Genomic DNA, 22,486 nt, shown 5'->3' on the forward strand with positions numbered 1-22,486 from the left:
CAATAGAAGACTAGTGCTGAGCCATTAACCGAAAGAGCGTTTTTGTCAGATTTTTTTTTTTTTTTTTACATCTAATTGACCGACTTTGGTTCTATTATTTGAATGCCATTTCATTCGGTATTGTTCCTGTGAGCTAATATTCAAATATTACTGCCCACTACACAACTGATATATTTTATTATTGTAATGCGAATAAATGATGGTTAATAAGCAGTAATGGGCAGTCACTACTATCATGGGACTTTTATTAATTGTTTTATTCTGTGTTGTTACAGCATTCAATCCACATAATGTATTTGTAAAAAATAAAATATCCAAAATCTTTTTTTATAATCTAACCGAACAGACCTCAAAAAGCACTTATCGCTCAGCACTCCTAAACAGAGAATCGAATTCCTCTCAGTCTACTCTGTGATTGCAATCCCTTGCTCTACATCTGCTCAGTTGATAGTGTAGTTTGTGTATTGCGTGGGACTGTAACAGACATCTTTGGTAGCCTACCTCCAGAAAGGCAGCCGATTCCCAATAACAAGAGTGTGCTGCTGGTTGCAGTTAGTACCACACAATCTAGTGGGACTGTGCCAATAAGTGACATATGAAATGCATTGATTCACCTCAACTAAAAAAACACCTTTGACAAGAACCCCTGGAAAGGAATAAATCTTTATTTTAATTTTTTAAAAGACTGCTTAAAAATACATGTTATCCCTGCAGGAGGGCCTGTACCCAAACAAGATGTGATTTGTGGCATGACGAATAATCATCAAAAACAGGCCCCAAACCATAAAAGCAAAAGGCCAGGTATGACTTGTATGCAGACTGACTAATGCACTGTGATGAGAGGTAGCCCTCTGGTTTTACACAGCAGACACGTGCTGTCTGCGTTGCCATGGTTAAATGTCACATACATGTAGCGCAACATGAGAAACACAGGAATGGCTTCCTGTCACGAGCACCTCGATCAGACCAGGTGCATTGATTGACCTGGCAGAAAGTCTAAAGGCTGCTATTCAGCCATGGGTCCGTCCCTCACTAAAACACTTCAGACAGACAGAGGTAGGCTACATTATAATGTCTGGCAGGCTATAGGCCTACTAGTAGGGCAAGGATGACACCAGTATCCCCATCTTTTTTTCATGGCAAAAACCTGCTGTCTAAAATATTGTGTGCTATAGCTAGGAAAATAAATACATGTGACTCTGGATGACATCATAATGATATTTGGTCAGATGCGTCGTCATTTAAACATGCACAACTCTTTCCATTTGTCTCTGATAATGGATATCCCCATTGCTGCACAGGCTCTCACATATAGCACAGTATAACCCAGTAGCCAATAGCTGTTTTAAGAAACACATGCAAGTTAAACAAGACAAAGAAAAAAGTCCATTGAATCCTGTATTTGTTTTCTAACAAAGACATCTGTCTGTCGGTTTCTATAGAACTGTGTGTTTGTGAGGTCCTATTCGGCCAGACTTTATCTTGGGCCAAACTGTATAAAAAGAGCCTGCTGGTTCTGTTTGTCCTTGCGAGCCTCAAGAAGATCAAAACAGCCCAACCCTTCTGGAGGAAGACTTTAGAATTGAGAGAACTCATTCCAATTCTATGGTAGAACTGTTGTTAGCCATTCTGTTCTAAGAATGTGCCAGACTACCAGTCCAGTGCAGCAGAGAGAGGGGTTCTGGGCTAGTGTGTCCCATTGTTGTGACAGAGAGAAAGGGGCAATGTCCCACCAGGGGTCTGGTGGGACAAACAACTTCCCATATGCTGCCTCACATTGGAATGACACAAGGCAAATATTTCCATGTCAATTCATCTGAGAAATCTCACTACGTACATTGTTAAGTCCTTACAAAACCCCAGCAAAACACCAGGTTCTCTACCACGCCTGCCTGCATGTAGAGAACCAAAGGTTTGACTGGAGTAGAGGGAATGAAATCAGTTAGAACAAACTTCAACAAAGGTCCCTTTATTGCACATTTCAGCTAAAACTAACTGTATGGACTATTTAATGCGCTCTTAGTTCTCAAAGTCTTGTCTTTGTCAAAATAAATGATAAAAACCTAAACAAAAGTATTTCTACACAGATGAACTTCGCTGAGAAAGTGGAGTCCGAGGCTGCGGTCGTATTACTTGGATGGAGATGAAAGCTATATGTTTTAATAGCCTCTTTAATGCTTGTCGTTTTCTGTAAGACACATTGTCCATTCCAGACGCCAGGCAGTAGTTAGGTCATTTACAAGGGCATTTAATTGTATTGATTGTTTTCCCCCCAACAGTCACTAATAGGTTGGCTGCCTGGCCATGCGAACTGACCAATGGCTGCAGAACAGACTATTCGCCTCCCAAATGGAACCCTATTCCCTTTATAGGGCCCACAGGGCTCTGGTCAAAAGTAGTGCACTATATAGGGGATAGGGTGCCATTGGCCCACAGAGCTCTGGTCAAAAATAGTGCACTATATAGGGGATAGGGTGCCATTGGCCCACAGGGCTCTGGTCAAAAGTAGTGCACTATATAGGGGATAGGGTGCCATTTGGAACGCAGACAGGCACCAAATTACTGGGCTCCGTTAGGATTGATTGTGCTATGCTGCTATTGAACGCATCGAAACAAGGCAACGGTTGGGAATTACAACACACAGATCCATTTTTCATTGATCAAATTAGGACGGTGTCCAAACCAGCAGCATGGACTTTATAATGCTGTCAGATAGTGAGAATAGATCTTATTACAAGCCTATGTAATAACAATGCTGATTTTTTTTTACCCCATCACTAGCTGTTACCATGCTAAAGTCTAATAACATGTGTTATTATTTTGACTAAACAGTTCTGATTCATCCCTTTATCCCCAACACATCCCCTTCCATAGAATTAGAATGAATCTAATTCTAGGATTCTAACGATTTTAATTTGACCTTTCTCTGGTTGTAGAAAGCATTGGTCATTCTAACTGGCCTGTACCTATATCTGCATCATCTAACTTAATGGAATACCATGGTCTTTTGTCCTGGTTTCGTGAGGAATCCCCGAATGAAACTTCTGACCCGAAAGGACACAGTTCCAAAATGCTGTAATCAGAACATGGATCAATCTCTGTTGCTGTTCCTGTGTCCTTTTCCAAATGCCAGTTAGTCAGATACAAAAGAGCAAATAACGGCAGATTCCTAAGAATAAAGGTCATCAGAGACCATCCCAAATAAGTTAGGGTAGCATCATCAAATTAGGCCTATCTAGTAAACCACAAACGCTGTGATTATGGCAGACATCTTTGACATAACGTCTGGCCCCTATTCTTTCTGCCTCTGACTTCTCCACTGTTCTGCTCCTCTATTTAATGTCTTGTTTTAAAATCCTCTATGGAATCTATCAACTCTGCCAACGATTGGGCTGACTAAACCGTCTGTGCTGCAATTCCACGTCAGCTTAGCCCGGAAATTCTCACATAGTATCTTCATTGGGGAGGAAGGATGTTTGACATTATTTGTCATTTTATGCCCTTTGTAGACCTATACATGCCTCCTGTTAGACCCTATGATCCATGAACCGTACATGAGACAGACAACATATTGGTGTCATTATACTCCTTATAGGGTGATCTAACATATGGAGTATGTCTAGATTCTGAAACACAAATGTTCACATTTATGAATATCTCAAAAGTACCCTTTTCGAATTTGTTCATTTAAAAAAAAGACATTGTTCGGAATAATATACTCTACAAGTACATCAAATTTGCTGAATGTGCAATCCTAAAGGAGGGCTGTGATTGGTTAGTGATCTATAATGTCGATTTCGATGTTAAAAGTATCAGATAGCCCACTCTGGAAATGTGATGTGTTTGAAGAGTATATTGTTTCAAACGATGTCTAAAAATAAGCAAAATCAAAGGGTGCTTTTGAGATATTCATATAAAAAACTATTTCATAATCTAGACATACTCCCTCCATATGTTAGATCACCCTATAATAAGGAGTATAATGACACCAAGATGTTGTCTGTATCATGTACGGTTCATGGATCATAGGGTCTAACAGGAGGCATGTATAGGTCTAAAAAGGGCATAAAAAGGCCACTTTCCCTCATGATTTTCTCAAATTGTTTGCGATACAAATGTAAAAAAGCATGTCAAAAATCATTTTTCCCAATGAAGTTTCTGTGTTGCCAACACATTCGGTGATACCAAAAATATTTTACGGCAACACTGGCATGGAATCACCCTAACTAAAGGACCAAAAAGTAACACTTTTAGTCAGAATCAGTTTGCCTGTGCTTCCATACATATAGAAATGTCAGTAACGAGTCACAGTGTCTCTCTGCACTTAGCAGTTTGTAGCCTCAATCTTTCACTAACATGATGTACAGTGCCTTCAGAAAGTATTCACACCCCTTTACTTTTTTTTGTGGTGTTACAACCTGAATTAAAAAATTGACAAAATTTATATTTTGGGTCACTAATCTACACACAATATCCCATAATGTCAAAGTAGAATTTTGTTTGAAATGAACAAAACATGTCTTGAGTCAATAAGTATTCGACCCCTTTCTTATGGCAAGCCTAAATACGTTCAGGAGTAAAAATGTGCTTAACAAAATCGCATAATAAGTTGCATGGACTCAAGTGTTCAATAATAGTTGTTAACATGATTTGAATGGCTACCCCATCTCTGTACCCCACACATACAATTATCTGTAAGGTCCCTCAATCGAGTAGTGAATTTTAAGCACAGATTCAACCAATCAGACAAGCAAGGTTTTTCAATGCCTCGCAAAGGGCAACGATTGGTAGATGTGTAAAAATAAAAGCAGACGCTAAGTATCCCTTTGAGCATGGTGAAGTTATTAATTACACTTTGGATGGTGTATCAATACACCCAATCACTACAAAGATATAGGCATCCTTCCTAACTCAGTTGCCAGAGAGGAAGGAAACTGCTCAGAGATTTAACCATGAGGCCAATGGTGATTTTAAAACATTTAGAGTTTAATGGTTGTGATACAAGAAAACTGAGGATGGATCAACAACATTGTAGTTACTCCACAATACTAACCTAAATTACAGAATGAAAAGGAAGCCTGTACAGAAAACAAATATTCCAAAACATGCATCCTGTTTGCAACAAGGCACTTAAGTAATACTGCAAAAAATGTGGCAAAGAAATTAACTTTTTGTCCTGAATACAAAGTGTTATGTTATGTTTCGGGCCAATCCAACACAACACATTACAGAGTACCGCTCTTTATATTTTCAAGCACGGTGGTGGATGCATCATGTTATGGGTATGCTTGTCATCGTCAAGGACTAGGGAGTTTTTTTTAAGGATAAAAATTAATGGAATACAGCTATAAGCACAGGCAAAATCCTCGAGGAAAACCTGGTTCAGTCTGCTTTCCAACAGACACTGGGAGACAAATCACCTTTCAGTAGTACAAGAATCTAAAACAAGGCTAAATCTACACTGGAGTTGCTTACCAAGACGACATTGAATGTTCCTGAGCGGCCTCACCCATCTACACACAATACCCCATAATGATAAAGTGAAAACATGTTTTTCAAAATGTTTGCACATTTATTGAAAATTCAACACAGATCTCATTTACATAAGTATTCACACCCCTGAGTCAATAATTTGTAGAAGCACCTTTGACTTTTTGGAACAGTCTCTAAGAGCTTTGCACACTTGGATTGTACAATATTTGTCCATTCTTTTAAAAGATTATTCAAGCTCTGTCAAGTTGATTGTTGATCATTGCTAGACAGCCATTTTCAAGTCTTGCCATAGATTTTCAAGCAGATTTAAGTCAAAAGTGTAACTCTGCCACTCAGGAATTAATCTCCCAGTGTCTGGTGGAAAGCAGACAACCTGATTTTCCTCTAGGATTTTGCCTGTGCTTAGCTACAGTCTGTTACTTTTTTTATCCTGAAAAACTCTCCAGTCCCTGACGATTACAAGCGTACCCATAACATGATGCAGCCACCACTATGCTTGAAAATATGGTGAGCGGTACTCAGTAATGTGTTGTATTTGATTTGCCCCAAACATAACGCTTTGTATTTAGGACAAAAAGTAAATTGCTTTGCCGCATTTTATGCAGTATTACTTTAGTGCCTTGTTGCAAACAGGATGCATATTTTTGGAATATTCTTATTCTGTACAGGCTTACTTCTTTTCACTCTGTCAATTAGGTTAATATTGTGTGGTAACTACAATGTTGTTGATCCATACTCAGTTCTCCTATCACAACCATTATCCTCTAACTGTTTTAAAGTCACCATTGGCCTCATGGTGAAATCCCTGAGCGGTTTCCTTCCTCTCTGGCAACTGAGTTAGGAAGGACGCCTGTATCTTTGTAGTGACTGGGTGTATTGATACACCATCCAAAGTGTAATTAACTTCACCATGCTCAAAGGGATATTCAATGTCTGCTTTAAAAAAAAAACTATAGTTGCCCTTCTTTGTGAGGCATTGGAAAACCTCTCTGGTCTTTGTGGTTGAATCTGTGTTTGAAATTCACTGCTCGACTGAGGGACCTTACAGATAATTGTATGTGTGGGGTACAGAGATGAGGTAGTCATTATTATTGCACACAGACTGGAGTCCATGCAACTTACTATGTAACTTGTAACTATGCACATTTCTACTCCTGAACTTTAGGCTTGCCATAACAAAGGCGTTGAATACTTATTGATGCAAGACATTTCAGCTTTTCATTTCTAATTGATTTGTAAAAATTTCAAAAAACATAATTCCACTTTGACATTATGGAGTATTGTGTGTAGGCCAGTAACAAAAGATCTCAATTTAATAAATTTTTTATTCAGGCTTTAACACAAAATGTGGAAAAAGTCAAGGGGTGTGATTACTTTCTGAAGGCACTTTAGGGGCAATATGCAGAATAAGTGATCTAGTGTGGTCCTCTGTAGCTCAGCTGGTAGAGCACAGCGCTTGTAACGCCAAGGTAGTGGGTTCGATCCCCGGGACCACCCATACACAACAACAACAAAAAAGTTTACGCACGCATGACTAAGTTGCTTGGGATAAAAGCGTCTGCTAAATGGCATATTTATTTATTTAGTGATTCTGTCTCTTTGCAGCAGAATCTGCAGAGCTGAGATGGTTGTGTGCCTTATATACATAACATTCTGTTGGTGACAAGAACTTTGTATAATAATTTAAATTGAAATACATTGTAATCTGGATAAAGGCAAAAAGGCTATAGTCTTTACAAGAACTGAGCTATTCTTCCTAATCTACTGGAGAACCAGTTCGGGTTTAAGTATAACTTTTCTATGCCTGAAGCTTTTAGTGAGTGGTTTAATGTTTTAATATTTAAAATCATTTTAGCCACCTCAAACTCATATTCATTATATAAATACGCACGTTTAATTGTGTCTGGCTTACCGTTCCAAATAGTGAAATAATTTTTTTAACGATTCGTCTGGGATAGACAGCGCCAGAAGTAAACTGTTATATGACTAAAGAGTTAAATTGTGGTGATTTTTCCATAAATACAGGTATTTACCTCTTCATGGTTGCAAGATTGTCTATTTTTGACATTTGTTGTAGTGAGTTTATTTATATGAATACCAAGTATGTTTCCTTCACCATCAGACCACTTTATTGGTAAACTATAGGGTAATGTAAAAGTTGTCTATTAATGATCCAATACGTAATGTGGTACACATATCATAATTAGGTTTTAGTTCAGAGAGGCTAGATAAATGATCTAGATCCTCCACTGTGCAGTGATCAAGATTGGGGACTTAAGAGAAGTCTTGAGTCATCGGCACACATTGACAACATTGTTTAACTCCTCTTGACAGTTCAATATTTTGAGAAGTAACCTTTATTTAATATTTGACACTTGGGGTTACTATACATACTGTAACTAACCCATTGTATAAGAGATTCTACTAAATAAATAAAATAGTCCAGCAATTTATATATAAATTCTAGTCATACTTTATCAAAGGCCTTTTCAAAATCTGCTATGAAGACCAGGCCTGGTTTCTTTGGTGTTTCATATTGTTTCAAGTAATTTTCTTACATTATCTCCAATGTATCATCCATGTAAAAGACCTGTCTGATCAGGATGAATAATATCAGATAAAACCTTTTTCATTCTATGCGCTACCCATTTTGCCTGGATTGTTGCATCACAACACTGAAGTGTAAGGGGATTCCAGTGGTTAAACAGATTTAGATAAAGCACTCAAATTAAAATGTAGTGTCAACATAACCGCCTATTGTTTCACAAAAATGTATCAACAGCTGATCATTAGACTGGATTTTGATATCCTACAGAAAGGATTTTAAAACGATTTTTGGGAAAGGAGAAATGTGATTTGTTTATGTGTCTGAGTGAGATGCGCTGCAGGCAATGGGTCCTCTTAGGTGGGTGGGTGTGTGTGTACGAGTTAGCCAATTCTCTATGTCCATTCAGAAGGTTTCCTAAAATAAGCCTGTCTGGACTTCATCTTGTTAAATCAGAAAGAACTGTAGGCAGCAAGCGTCATGATGGTCAGCATGTGCGAGGAATGACGACAGGTGCCAGTTGAGTTTCCTTTCTTATTAAAATGGGGTGCAACTGAATGAACCGTAGCCAAGGATGAATAGCCTATCGTAATATTCCATAGCATAGGATTCTCATTACTGTGTCCTCTCTAGCCACTTTGAAAATTTTGCCACTGAGAATGACCGCAGCAGCTTGGGTGACGTTATGCAAATATTTCTGGAAAGTGGAGGGAAAAAACGCATCATGTGAATGGTTTAGTGCGTCTGAACCTGTATTTTTTTCAGAATTCGGCCGAAAAGATCGCAATGAAGTTGGTGATAAACTGCATTTAGGCGACCCAAAAAAACGTTTAGGCTGACCGCCCAAGGATTTCAAACGGCAGAAAAAACCCTGGTTAGTAACTGATACTCTGCGTTCTCTCTTCATTCTATAGGATGCTGCCTGAGACTGTAGCCTAAACATGCAGCCTAAGCAGGTATTCTTCATCTGTTGTAACAGCTCAGCTCCAATAAGACTTTCTGGAGAGGCAGAGCCATTTTGGACAGCCATATCTGGCTCACCGATTCTGGAAATCAAACTCATTCATTGTTAATATGGTATAGGTCTAACCCGTATCCACTGACACAGAACCAATTTTAGAACAGCACGAGACAGCAACCTAAATCAAAAATCTACCAAACCCCATACTGGAGAACAGGAGTTGGCCTTTGCTGCAATGTGGTGCTGATTCCAATTACTAAATAGACCAATACTACACACCACAATGAAGGGTAAAGTCAATACTAAAGTCTGCAACTGCAGACACTGCCTCGCTCTCTGACCGCGAATACCAGCATCAATCTGAGGGGACGTACACAGAGCATCTGTACCGTATGTGATGTCATCAGTAAAGAGACACCATACTCTGTAAAACATATGTCAGAGTAAAGGGATGGAATGAGAGGTAGACATAGATAACCTATCTGAATACTCTGTGTGTCCGTTCCAAATGGCAACCAAATGGAAACTATTCCCTATTTAGTGCACTACTTTTGACCAGGTCCCATAGGATTCTGGTAAAAATGTGTGTACTATGTAGGGAATAGGGTGGCATTTGGAATGCACACTATGCGTCTCCATGGTGGCAGACAATGGAAGCTATCAGTTTAACCAACAGTAAAATACCGTTAGGTAACAATGATAGCTGTTACTAGAAAGTCTGAAGGATATGAGCTCATTACCCCAGCCAGGGCAATAATGTGTCCCATAGGACTTATAAATGAAATGGACTCGCACAATAGAGCATTGCTTCAATAGAGCATTGTGTCGGTCAGACCTACAGGCCCAAAATCATTTCTGAGTAGGTACATTTATAAATGTGTATGTGTGTGTATTAAAGTCCTCTGACTGCCCATCAGGCCTCAAGCGGTAGTCACCCTGACTCTGAAAGTGTCCGAGCACAATTGATTGTAGACAGCAACATCAAAGAAATTGGCCATACTATTCATCACAGCAAGCACAGAGGGATGAGTGTGTAATTGTATGTGACAGTCTATGATGAACAAACATTACAATAATCAACATCAATAATGACACATAGGAGCCTACCTTGTGGGTGTACGGCGGCTCACTGAGGTTGATTCCATCTTTCACAAGTTTATCCCTGATCAAGATCTTCAGTTTCAGTTTGGGGTAAGTCACCAACTCTTTACAATCAGTGAAACTCAAATTGTTGTTTTTAGGACATGATGACTCTTGGTGACATCTTTGGTGATCCCCAATTCCAACTTCCTCCTGGTTGGATACTGTCCATGACCTTGACCCTTGGAGTTCATTCTCCCGCTCTGTGATGTGCACTGTGTTGCCCAACAAGGGGATACAGGAAGAGGGGTACAGGGGGTTCAGAGGCTCGAGGGTGAAGTAAAGACCTGGAGCTTTTTTCTTCTCCTGCTCTTTCAACTTCTTCACTGCGTTGAGCAACTTTTCTCGGTGGTGCTGGACGTGGACACCTATGGCGTCCAGATCGGGGTCCCCAATTTGTTTACAAACTTCGAGATCGTCGTATCCATTGTCCACAAACCCCTCCAAATATTGAGGCAGCTGAAGAGTCTGTAGCCACTCGTAGACAAGGCCGGGGCCGGTGCGCATCATTTTGACATACGTAACGATGAGCAATGATTGGCATGCATAGACTATGTTACAAATGGTTCCGTTATCTCCAAAATATAAACCTCAGGAGCGGCGGTATCCTTGACCCATTTTTACATCCGCCACCGCCTCTGTGTCATTCCCAGTGGATCCAAAATTACAAACTCATGCAGAGATTATTAAACTGATGAAGAATAAAAAACGAAATCTATAGAGCCGAGTCTACTACTGTTACAATAAAAAATGAACGTCATGTTAAACGGTACAATACTGGTGTTCCCAAAAAAATATTTTATTATGAATGGACCATCGCGTCCAAAAATCCAACCTAGCAGGTGTGGTCTGGTCATCAATTAATCAAAGCAGGTGAGAAAGAGAAGGCATGATATCCAACCAAAGAAACACAACATATACAGGAGTTTAACAAAAAAACTGAAGGAATTGTGCAATAAGTGTCCTCGAGCTGAATTTCCAACATTCTTTGTTCCTCACCGCTTTTGTTTGTTTCATTGCTACTGTTTCGAAAAGGGCAGCCCTGGCGCGGCAACGTCCAAATGCCGTTGTTTTCATCACTCAGTGATCCAAACTTCAGAGTGGCGGTAAATGCGAGATAAAACGCGTTTCACCGCTTCTTAACTGTAGGCCTAGGTCCGAATAAACCTGTTGTAGCACATGGTGCAAAGCACCTTCTCTCTCCCGGGATTGAATTGTGTATCTCCGGCTAGAGTTGCTTCGGAGTCCCATTCAATTCAAGCGTATTCTGCTTCGCGCTTGTTTCAAAAAAAGAAAAGGCAATTGAGCATTATCTGTACTCTAGCGCCCTCTGTTCGACATATACCGCAATTGACTGATTAAGTACATGTCAGATCAATCAATGCTGAAATTGTCGGCCACTGAAGTAAATCAATTCATATAATTTATTAGGCTATTATTTGATGGTTTGCATCAAGTCTGTTAGAGCTGGGCTAGAGCACAAGCGTGCAACCAGTAGCTCTCCAGGAGGACTGTTGGACCCCTGTGATGATGATTCCTGTGTTTTATGAACCCTTAAACCATGGAACATGTAATGGGCATTTTGAAAAACAGACGCAAATACAATTTGTTTTACATTGATTTTATTTCCATTGCACAACTATATATATATATATATATATATATATATATACACACACACTAAACAGAAATATAATCACAAGATGCAACAATTCCAAAGACTTCACTGAGTTACAGTTCATTGAAGGAAATCAGTCAAATGAAATAAATTCATTAGGCACTAATCTATGGATTTCACATGACTTGGCAGGGGCACAGCCATGGGTGGGCCTGGGAGGGCATAGGCCCACCAACTGGGGTGCCAGGTCCACCCACTGGGGAGCCAGGCCCAGCCATTCAGAATGAGTTTTTCCCCACAAAAGGGCTTTATTACAGACAGAAATACTCCTCATCAGCTGTCCGGGTGGCTGGTCTCAGACGATCCTGCAGGTGAAGAAGCCAGATGTGGAGGTCCTGGGCTGGCGTGGTTACACGTGGTCTGCGGTTGTGAGGCCGGTTGGTTTTTGTGGGTATGGAACATTTCTGGGATCTTTTATTTCAGCTCATGAAAAATGGTAGCAACACTTTACATGTTGTGTTTATATATACTGAACAAAAATATACACACATACTGAGTATACAAAACATTAAGAACGCCTGCTCTTTCCATGACATAGACTGACCAGGTGAAAGCTATGATCCCTTATTGATGTCACCTGTTAAATCCACTTCAATCAGTGTAGATGAAGGGGAGGAGACAGGTTAAATAGGTATTTTTAAGCCTTGAGACATGAATTGTGTATGTGTGCCATTCAGAGGGTGAATGGGCAAGACAAAAGATTTAAGTGCCTTTGAATGGGGTATGGTAGTAGGTGCCAGGCGCACCGGTTTGTGTCAAGAACTGCAACGCTGCTGGGTTTTTCACACTCACCAATTTCCTGTGTGTATCAAGAATGGTCCACCACCCAAAGGACATCCAGCCAACTTGACACAACTGTGTGAAGCATTGGAGTCAACATGGGCCAGCATCCCTGTGGAACACTTTTAACACCTTGTAGAGTCCATGCCCCGACGAATTGAGGCTGTTCTGAGGGCAAAAAGGCAACTCAATATTAGGAAGGTGTTCCTAATGTTTGGTATACTCAGTATACTGTGTGTGTGTATATATATATATATATATATATAGTGCATTCGGAAAGTATTCAGACCCCTTCCCTTTTTCCACATTTTGTTACGTTACAGCCTTATTCTAAAATTGATTAAATAAAAAAATGTCCTCAGCAATCTACACACAATACCCCATATTGACAAAGCAAAAACAGTTTATTTTATTTTTGCAAATTGAAGGTCCCCAAGACCACAGTGGCCTCCATCATTCTTAAATGGAAGAAGTTTGGAACCACCAAGACTCTTCCTAGAGCTGGCCGCCCGGCCAAACTGAGCAATCGGGGGAGAAGGGCCTTGGTCAGGGAGGTGACCTTCCTGATAGGCCGTATCGAATACATGGCTATTTCAAGCCTGTAAACACCAAACATCATGCATGTGCAAGATAATATTTTAGGACATCAAATTTGTTGCGACCTGACTGAAGGGCTTCTAGTGGCTTAAAATATACTGGGAGCTCATTCAACAGACAATCTCCAAAAACTGGATATAACTGAATCTGAGATGCACACATTAAATATATCACCAGAAATGTTTATTTTCATGTTTGAATAATGGGCAATATGTACAAGCATTGTTTTGGAGACACATTTTTTATCTTAAAATGCACCATTCTATTCTTCTTACATTATACATTAAAAGTATTTATTTGCAATATATTGAAATTAAAATTATATACTTTCTTCTGAAATATATAAATATATAAGAATATCATTAACGGGCAATGAAAACTATTTTGAAAATGAAGTGTCAGTATATTACTGACGAATGACACAGTTAACATGTCCAACATGTTGTTATCCTTCAGAGAAATTAACAAGAAAAATGAAAAATATAAACAACAAACTTATACTGACAAAAGTGGTTCAAGGTAGGAAAAATAGTGCAGAACCACTCAACAGCTCAGCAGTATGAGTACGGTCAAATCCGGTCAACTGAAAATCCTATTTTCCTAGGTCTTCTGCACACTACAGTTTGTAATAAACGTACAAGATTATGGAGTGACAAGAAAGGAGAAGCTTTTCCACACTGTATGATCAGGCCTATAGAGTTATGTAGATATTATCACAACCAGACAGACTGTTGGAGTTCGGTCAACCAAGACGACAGTTTAAAATGAAGGATCCCAAATGGCACCCTATTGGCTCCAAATAGGATCCCTATTCCTTATGTAGTTTTGACCAAGGTGCCATTTGGGTCACGTCCTGTGTGACTTTGCCCAAACCAGCACCATTAGATTTGTCTCCAGTTGTCTTGTCCCACTACTTGTTTATATACAGCTGTTGGCAGCCACCTGGAGTGAAAACACAACATTCTGTCTCTTATTTGGAAAATAAAGAACAAAAGATAAATTATTCTACCTCAACACAAATGGCAGCATCTCCTTGCACGTCGAAAAAAACAACTAAATCAAATAGTCACACTGAAAAACACCATTAAGGAAGAAAATAAAAAAAATCTCAAAACATCTTTTGAAATATACTGCATCTGTGCTGCAAGTATAAATATATGTGCCCATACACATATTCCTGAATATATGTACTTCGACAAACACAGAAACACACATACATAGGTAGAGGTTAGCATATACAGTACCAGTCAAAAGTTTGGACACACCTACTAATTCCAAGGTTTTTCTTTATTTTTACATTGTAGAATAATAGTGAAGACATCAAAACTATGAAATAACACATATGGAATCATGTAGTAAGCAAAACATTGTTAAACAAATCAAAATATAATTTGAGATTTTTCAAAGTAGCCACCCTTTGCACACTCTTGGCATTCTCTCAACCAGCTTCATGAGGTAGTCACCTGGAATGCATTTCAATTAACAGATGTGCCTTGTTCAAAGTTAATTTGTGGAATTTCTTTCCTTCTTAATGCGTTTGAGCCAATCAGTTGTGTTGTGACAAGGTAGGGGTGGTATACAGAAGATAGCCCTATTGGGTAAAATACCAAGTCCATATTATGGCAAGAACAGCTCAAATAAGCAAAGAGAAACAACAGTCCATCATTACTTTAAGACATGAAGGTCAGTCAATACGGAACATTTCAAGAACTTTGAAAGTTTCTTCAAGTGCAGTCGCAAAAACCATCAAGCACTATGATGAAACTGGCTCTAATGAGGACCGCCACAGGAAAGGAAGACCCAGAGTTACCTCTGCTGCAGAGGATAAGTTCATTAGAGTTAACTGCACCTCAGATTGCAGCACAAATAAATGCTTCAGAGTTCAAGTAACAGACACATCTCAACATCAACTGTTCAGAGGAGACGGCATGAATCAGGCCTTCATGGTCGAATTGCTGCAAAGAAATCACTACAAAAGGACACCAATAAGAAGAGACTTGCTTGGGCCAAGAAACACAAGCAATGGACATTAGACCGGTGGAAATCTGTCCTTTGGTCTGATGAGTCCAAATTTCTGATTTTTGGTTCCAACCGCTGTTTCTTTGTGAAATGCAGAGTAGGTGAACGGATGATCTCTGCATGTGTGGTTCCCACCGTGAAGCATGGACGAGGAGGTGTGATGATGTGAGGGTGCTTTGCTGGTGACACTGTCAGTGATTTATTTAGAATTCAAGGAACACTTAACCAGCATGACTACCACAGCATTCTGCAGCGATACGCCATCCCATCTGGTTTGTGCTTAGTGGGACTATCATTTGTTTTTCAACAGGACAATGACCTCCAGGCTGTGTAAGGGCTATTTTACCAAGAAGGAAAGTGATGGAGTGCTGCATCAGATGACCTGGCATCCACAATCCCCCTACCTCAACCCAATTGAGATGGTTTGGGATGAGTCGGACGGTAGAGTGAAGGAAAAGCAGCCAACAAGTGCTAAGCATATGTGGGAACTCCTTCAAGACTGTTGGAAAAGCATTCCAGGTGAAGCTGGTTGAGAGAATGCCAAGAGTGTGCAAAGCTGTCATCAAGGCAAAGGGTGGCTACTTTGAAGAATCTCAAATATAAAATATTTTTTGATTTGTTTAATACTTTTTTGGTTACTACATGATTCCATATGTGTTATTTCATAGTGTTGATGTCTTCACTATTATTCTACAATGTAGAAAATAGTAAAAATAAAGAAAAACCCTTGAATGAGTAGGTGTCCAGACTTTTGACTGGTAGTGTATGTATCATGATAAGCAAAGGCAGAAGAGAGTTGTCTGTAAGATAGTGGTTGATTCAGAAAGTAATGACCAATTAATGTTTTACTGAACATTACATGGCACTTGGTCACTTCTTCTACTGACACTACGAATACAACGACAGCTTTATATGTTTCCTTGTGCTATAAGAGACATGCTTTTTTCTCTAAACATTAAAAACCATTTAAAATGAATAAGCCATGAATAAGCCATGAAAATTGTATTAGAATCACTATCAAAGGATTGTGAGAAGACCAAGACAGTAACCCAACCTGTAATGCAATATTACCACATTGTTTAGTACGTGGAGGTAAAGATTTGAATGCCTTTACGTTTCCCCTAGGTACAGGTCTAGGATCAGCTAGAATCCCCTCCCCCTCCCCCAATCCTAACCTTAACCATTAGTGAGAACAATGCAAAACTGAACCAAGATGAGCGTCCAGGGGTAACTTCACCTTAGTCTGTTGTACATAACCCTCAACTCTATCTCTGAGTCAATCATAGCCCAGAACATTAACCTCAACGCTATGTCTCAGCCAAATAGAAAACTGGCACTGACGTCACGTATGGCCATAACTCTATAACCTCGTAAGAGAGAACTATATATAAGCTGCACAGTGTTTTCAACATACTAATAACCCTTCAAGTTTTGATCATATCCATGTTTGTAGACTTATTTTTGGCTAAACATTTCCTGCACATGCCTGTCAAGTGGGTTCAGTTGAGTGGATAATGCAGTAAGAGCCTGTAATGTATACACTGACAACACAAAACAACTGAAATTCTATGATAAACAATACAACAAAAAGGGAAGAACTTTCAGTAAACAAACATGGGAACTGTTCTATTTGACTTCTTGCTTCAAAACAAATCTGATATGCAAACTGACCGTATGAATGATAAGCGATAATAGCGTATAACCACCGTAGCAGTAGGAAAAAATATGGAAAAAGGTTATTCATCACACCATCAATATAACTCATCAATAAACTCCTGTTTAATTAATGAAGTGCTTGGATGGACTTTCCTGAAGACAATAAAGTTGACAAATAAAGACGATGTAAAAACTGGAGACAAAACACGGCAGGGATGGATCAATCGTAGATTCATCATAACCATTGCTATAGATATTGGGACTTCAGGAGCAAAGAGCTGGTTCCACTGGCTGGTTTACATGGAGTCTCCTCCACACACAGGAGACTGCCCTTAGAGGTCCATTGTGATTGGTTGACACTGTGAAGAGCAGACAACACCTGGCCTGGCCACTGCACAGTTAATCACAGGTAACCTCCAATAGTACTCATTTTGTGTAGTTATCGTAACTCTTGGAGAACCAAACAGCTGAACAGATAAGAGCATGACTGATGAAACCCTCTCCTCTGGTGGGTTAAGGGAACGAGCATCATCTCCTCAGAGTACATAGAAAGAAAGATCCAAAAGAACTCTTCCTCCTCCTCCTCCTCCTCCTCCTCCTCAAGAGTCTGTCTGTCGGTCGGTCTCCGTCTGTCTGTCTCTCTGTCTCCGTCTGTCTGTCTGTCTGTCTCCGTCTGTCTGTCTCCGTCTGTCTGTCTGTCTGTCTGTCTCCGTCTGTCTGTCTCCGTCTGTCTGTCTCTGTCTGTCTGTCTCTGTCTGTCTGTCTCTGTCTGTCTGTCTCCGTCTGTCTGTCTGTCTGTCTCCGTCTGTCTGTCTCCGTCTCCGTCTGTCTCCGTCTGTCTCCGTCCGTCTCCGTCTCCGTCTGTCTGTCTGTCTCCGTCTGTCTGTCTGTCTGTCTGTCTGTCTGTCTGTCTGTCTGTCTGTCTGTCTGTCTGTCTGTCTGTGTCTGTCTGTCTGTCTGTCTGTGTCTGTCTGTCTGTGTCTGTGTCAGTGCGTCTGTCTTTGTCAGTCTGTCTACTCCTCCTCAGTGGTAACCAGCAGACTGAGGTAATGCAGTGTTGTATTGTGCTGCTAGGAAGAAAGCCTCAGTCTGTTACATAACACTTCTTCCTCCTGCAGAGAGATGAAGGAGAAGAGGAGGAGGAGCTGCATCTCCTGTAGACAAGACAACCCCTCGCTGCCATCAGAGCTGGTACCACTTCTTATCTTTGTACTTCAGCATCATCTGAGAAACAGAAGGAAGTGAGAGAAGAGGTTGTGAGACAGGACGGGACTCATAGACAACACTGTCACAGAAGGCAGGCTTCTCATCAAACCTGGGTTCAGGTAGTAATCATTTTCTTTCAAATACTTGAGCCGTGCTTGATTGAGCCCAAAAGTGCAAACCCTGTCCATCGTGCACTAGGCAGGCTCAATCAAACAATTCAAGTATTTGAAAGAAAACTAATACTAGTTGAACACAGGTTTGCTCCTCACAGATGACCTTGTGGATCATCAGCCTTACATCATGAGCGTGTTTAGAGAAGGAGTCAGCGCTGGCCATCATGGCTGCGGTTCTGTCCTCCAGCTCGCCCAGTTTCTGCCCCCTCTCGTCCAGGGCTATCCGGGCGCGGGCCAGGTCCCCCACCACCCCCGAGGCTGCCCCCTTCATGCCCTCCATGCCCTGGGGCCCAGGGATGTGCTGCGCCAGGCTACGAGATCCCTTACCCGCCGCAGTCTCACCAACTGTAGAGGACAGAGCCAAAAAAACAGGCTTTATAACTGCAATGCCAATAACACTGTCATTAGTAATCATATGCCAAACATCTTGTACGGCATTATCTCTGTGTCCAATAACACTGTCATTAGTAATCATATGCCAAACATCTTGTACGGCATTATCTCTGTGTCCAATAACACTGTGTCATTAGTAATCATATGCCAAACATCTTGTACGGCATTATCTCTGTGTCCAATAACACTGTCATTAGTAATCATATGCCAAACATCTTGTACGGCATTATCTCTGTGTCCAATAACACTGTGTCATTAGTAATCATATGCCAAACATCTTGTAAGGCATTATCTCTGTGTCCAATGACACTGTCATTAGTAATCATATGCCAAACATCTTGTACGGCATTATCTCTGTGTCCAATAACACTGTGTCATTAGTAATCATATGCCAAACATCTTGTACGGCATTATCTCTGTGTCCAATAACACTGTGTAATTAGTAATCATATGCCAAACATCTTGTAAGGCATTATCTCTGTGTCCAATAACACTGTCATTAGTAATCATATGCCAAACATCTTGTACGGCATTATCTCTGTGTCCAATAACACTGTGTCATTAGTAATCATATGCCAAACATCTTGTACGGCATTATCTCTGTGTCCAATAACACTGTCATTAGTAATCATATGCCAAACATCTTGTACGGCATTATCTCTGTGTCCAATAACACTGTCATTAGTAACCATATGCCAAACATCTTGTACGGCATTATCTCTGTGTCCAATAACACTGTGTCATTAGTAATCATATGCCAAACATCTTGTACGGCATTATCTCTGTGTCCAATAACACTGTGTCATTAGTAATCATATGCCAAACATCTTGTACGGCATTATCTCTGTGTCCAATAACACTGTCATTAGTAATCATATGCCAAACATATTGTACGGCATTATCTCTGTGTCCAATAACACTGTGTCATTAGTAATCATATGCCAAACATCTTGTACGGCATTATCTCTGTGTCCAATAACACTGTCATTAGTAATCATATGCCAAACATCTTGTACGGCATTATCTCTGTGTCCAATAACACTGTGTCATTAGTAATCATATGCCAAACATCTTGTACGGCATTATCTCTGTGTCCAATAACACTGTATCATTAGTAATCATATGCCAAACATCTTGTACGGCATTATCTCTGTGTCCAATAACACTGTGTCATTAGTAATCATATGCCAAACATCTTGTACGGCATTATCTATGTCCAACTAAATCAGATATGTCCTCAAAACGCTCTAGAATGTCACAGTTCTATAGCTACTGAAGGAGAGGTGTATTGTGGGAATGATACTCACACAGATCTTCTCTATCCAGCGACTGAGCTCCTCCCCCAAACAGGCCCTTGAAGAAACCTCTATTAGGGGCCTCAGGTGTCTCTAACGGTGTAAACAGCTCTCCCATCATCTCCTAAAGTTTCAGATTTAGCAGTATATGTCAAAAATAACTTCAGTATTTATCATACCCACAAACACAAAACGTGATATCGCTCTCTCTCTCACACACACACACACACACGGGCTGGGCGATATGGCCAAGATATCATATCACAATATTTTTCAAATATTTTATAGTAAGGCATTACTGTACTTGACTGTATTTTATGTTTTTTAATAATACAAGTTCTAAATAAGATTCATGAGTAGTGCGTGGTCCTAGGGTGGCAACACATACATTCAAAGTGATTTCAACAGGGCTTTCTCCATTCGGATTGTTTTATACTGTTCAATTCAACTTCAAAATAATTTTCTGCATTTTCATCAATTTATGCATTTCCTGCACTCATTTGTTATCATTTCCACACTGTGCTACATAGGGCTGCATGATATGGCCAAAACATCTAGGCTCAATTGCGATTTCTTTTGACCAAATATTGTGATTGGGCTTGAGATTTAGATCAAAACACTTGGGTAAACTGTTGGAATCATGGAAATAGAATGATTATTGAAATATAGTGGGCAACACTTTGAATAAATAGTTGTTTGCCATGACAACGGATGAAAAAGCCAGGGAGGAATTATTGTGACAGTGTATTAACCAAAGTGTTGGTCAGTGTTTCCCAGGGGACCCTAATTACACGTTTTCTCTACTTCATGCAAAGATTATCTACTATCTTGACAAGATAGTCGAGTGACCGCATTAACAATGGAAATACATGTCCTCAAAGATGGAAGGCAGGCGGGAGCAGGCGAGATCAGCGGGGACCATTCTAGCCAATGAGAGGGCAGATACACAAGTAAAAAGTGGGCGAAATGCCACGTGCATCCACTAACACTACCGTTCAAAAGTTTTGGGTCACTTAGAAATGTCCTTGTTTTCGAAAGAAAAGCAATTTTTTTGTCCATTAAAATAACATCAAATTGATCAGAAATACAGTGTAGACATTGTTAATGTTGTAAATGGCTATTGTAGCTGGAAACGGAATATCTACATAGGCGTACAGTGGCCCATTATCAGCAACCATCAGTCCTGTGTTCAAATGGCACGTTGTGTTTGCTAATCCAAGTTTATCATTTTAAAAGGCTAATTGATCATTAGAAAACCATTTTGCAATTATGTTAGCACAGCTGAAAACGGTTGTGCTGATTAAAGAAGCAATAAAACTGGCCTTCTTGAGACTAGTTGAGTATCTGCAATTGTGGGTTCGATTACAGTCTCAAAATGGCCAGAAACAAATAACTTTCTTCTGAAACTCGTCAGTCTATTCTTGTTCTGAGAAATGAAGGCTATTCCATACGTGAAATTGCCAAGTATCTGAAAATCTCGTACAACGCTGTGTACTACTCCCTTCACAGAACAGCGTAAACTGGCTCTAACCAGAATAGAAAGAGGAGTGGGAGGCCTCGTGCACAACTGAGCAAGAGGACAAATACATTAGTGTCTAGTTTGAGAAACAGGCGCCTCACCGGTCCTCAACTGGCAGCTTCATTAAATAGTACCCGCAAAACACCAGTCTCAACGTCAACAGTGAAGAGGCGACTCCGGGATGCTGACTTTCTAGGCAGAGTTGCAAAGAAAAAAACATATCTCAGATTGCCCATCTTAATCTTTTATTTTTATTGGCCAGTCTGAGATATGGCTTTTTCTTTGCAAATCTGCCTAGAAGGTCAGGAAAGTAATAAAGGGAAATATATATTTTTTAAAGGATGTGTATATGTGTATGTCTATGTGTTTATATACAGTGGGGAGAACAAGTATTTGATACACTGCCGATTTTGCACGTTTTCCTACTTACCAAGCATGTAGAGGTCTGTAATTTTTTATCATAGGTACACTTCAACTGTGAGAGACAGAATCTAAAACAAAAATCCAGAAAATCACATTGTATGATTTTTAAGTAATTGATTTTCATTTTATTGCATGACATAAGTATTTGATACATCAGAAAAGCAGAACTTAATATTTGGTACAGAAACCTTTGTTTGCAATTACAGAGATCATACGTTTCCTGTAGGGCTTGACCAGGTTTGCACACACTGCAGCAGGGATTTTGGCCCACTCCGCCCTACAGACCTTCTCCAGATCCTTCAGGTTTCGGGGCTGTCGCTGGGCAATACGGACTTTCAGCTCCCTCCAAATAATTTCTATTGGGTTCAGGTCTGGAGACTGGCTAGGCCACTCCAGGACCTTGAGATGCTTCTTACGGAGCCACTCCTTAGTTGCCCTGGCTGTGTGTTTCGGGTCGTTGTCATGCTGGAAGACCCAGCCACGACCCATCTTCAATGCTCTTACTGAGGGAAGGAGGTTGTTGGCCAAGATCTCGCGATACATGGCCCCATCCATCCTCCCCTCAATACGGTGCAGTCGTCCTGTCCCCCTTGCAGAAAAGCATCCCC

General features: G+C 40.2%; 2 protein-coding genes across 13 annotated transcripts in view; both read right to left on the minus strand.

Moving 5' to 3' along the window:
* sash1b (SAM and SH3 domain containing 1b) overlaps positions 1-11,398 on the minus strand; it is an 83,198-nt gene extending 71,800 nt beyond the window's left edge. For 6 of the 7 annotated variants that reach the window (XM_041854632.2, XM_041854636.2, XM_041854633.2 and 3 more), the window contains exon 1: positions 10,107-11,398. In XM_041854632.2, coding sequence (XP_041710566.2) covers positions 10,107-10,649 — 543 coding nt within the window. In that variant the 5' untranslated portion in view covers positions 10,650-11,398. The remainder of the gene's footprint in view (positions 1-10,106) is intronic. The other variant, XM_041854630.2, reaches the window with a different exon arrangement.
* A 6,409-nt stretch (positions 11,399-17,807) lies between these two features.
* LOC121544637 (syntaxin-binding protein 5-like) overlaps positions 17,808-22,486 on the minus strand; it is a 55,532-nt gene continuing 50,853 nt past the window's right edge. For all 6 annotated transcript variants that reach the window (XM_045209096.1, XM_045209098.1, XM_045209099.1 and 3 more), the window contains 3 exons: positions 19,949-20,060; positions 18,373-18,593; positions 17,808-18,093 (listed from right to left, as the gene is read on the minus strand). In XM_045209096.1, the coding sequence (XP_045065031.1) occupies positions 18,052-18,093; positions 18,373-18,593; positions 19,949-20,060 (375 nt within the window). In that variant the 3' untranslated portion in view covers positions 17,808-18,051. The remainder of the gene's footprint in view (positions 18,094-18,372; positions 18,594-19,948; positions 20,061-22,486) is intronic.

The sequence above is a fragment of the Coregonus clupeaformis genome, chromosome 29, assembly GCF_020615455.1.
Source record: "Coregonus clupeaformis isolate EN_2021a chromosome 29, ASM2061545v1, whole genome shotgun sequence".
In the NCBI taxonomy this organism is placed as follows: domain Eukaryota; kingdom Metazoa; phylum Chordata; class Actinopteri; order Salmoniformes; family Salmonidae; genus Coregonus; species Coregonus clupeaformis.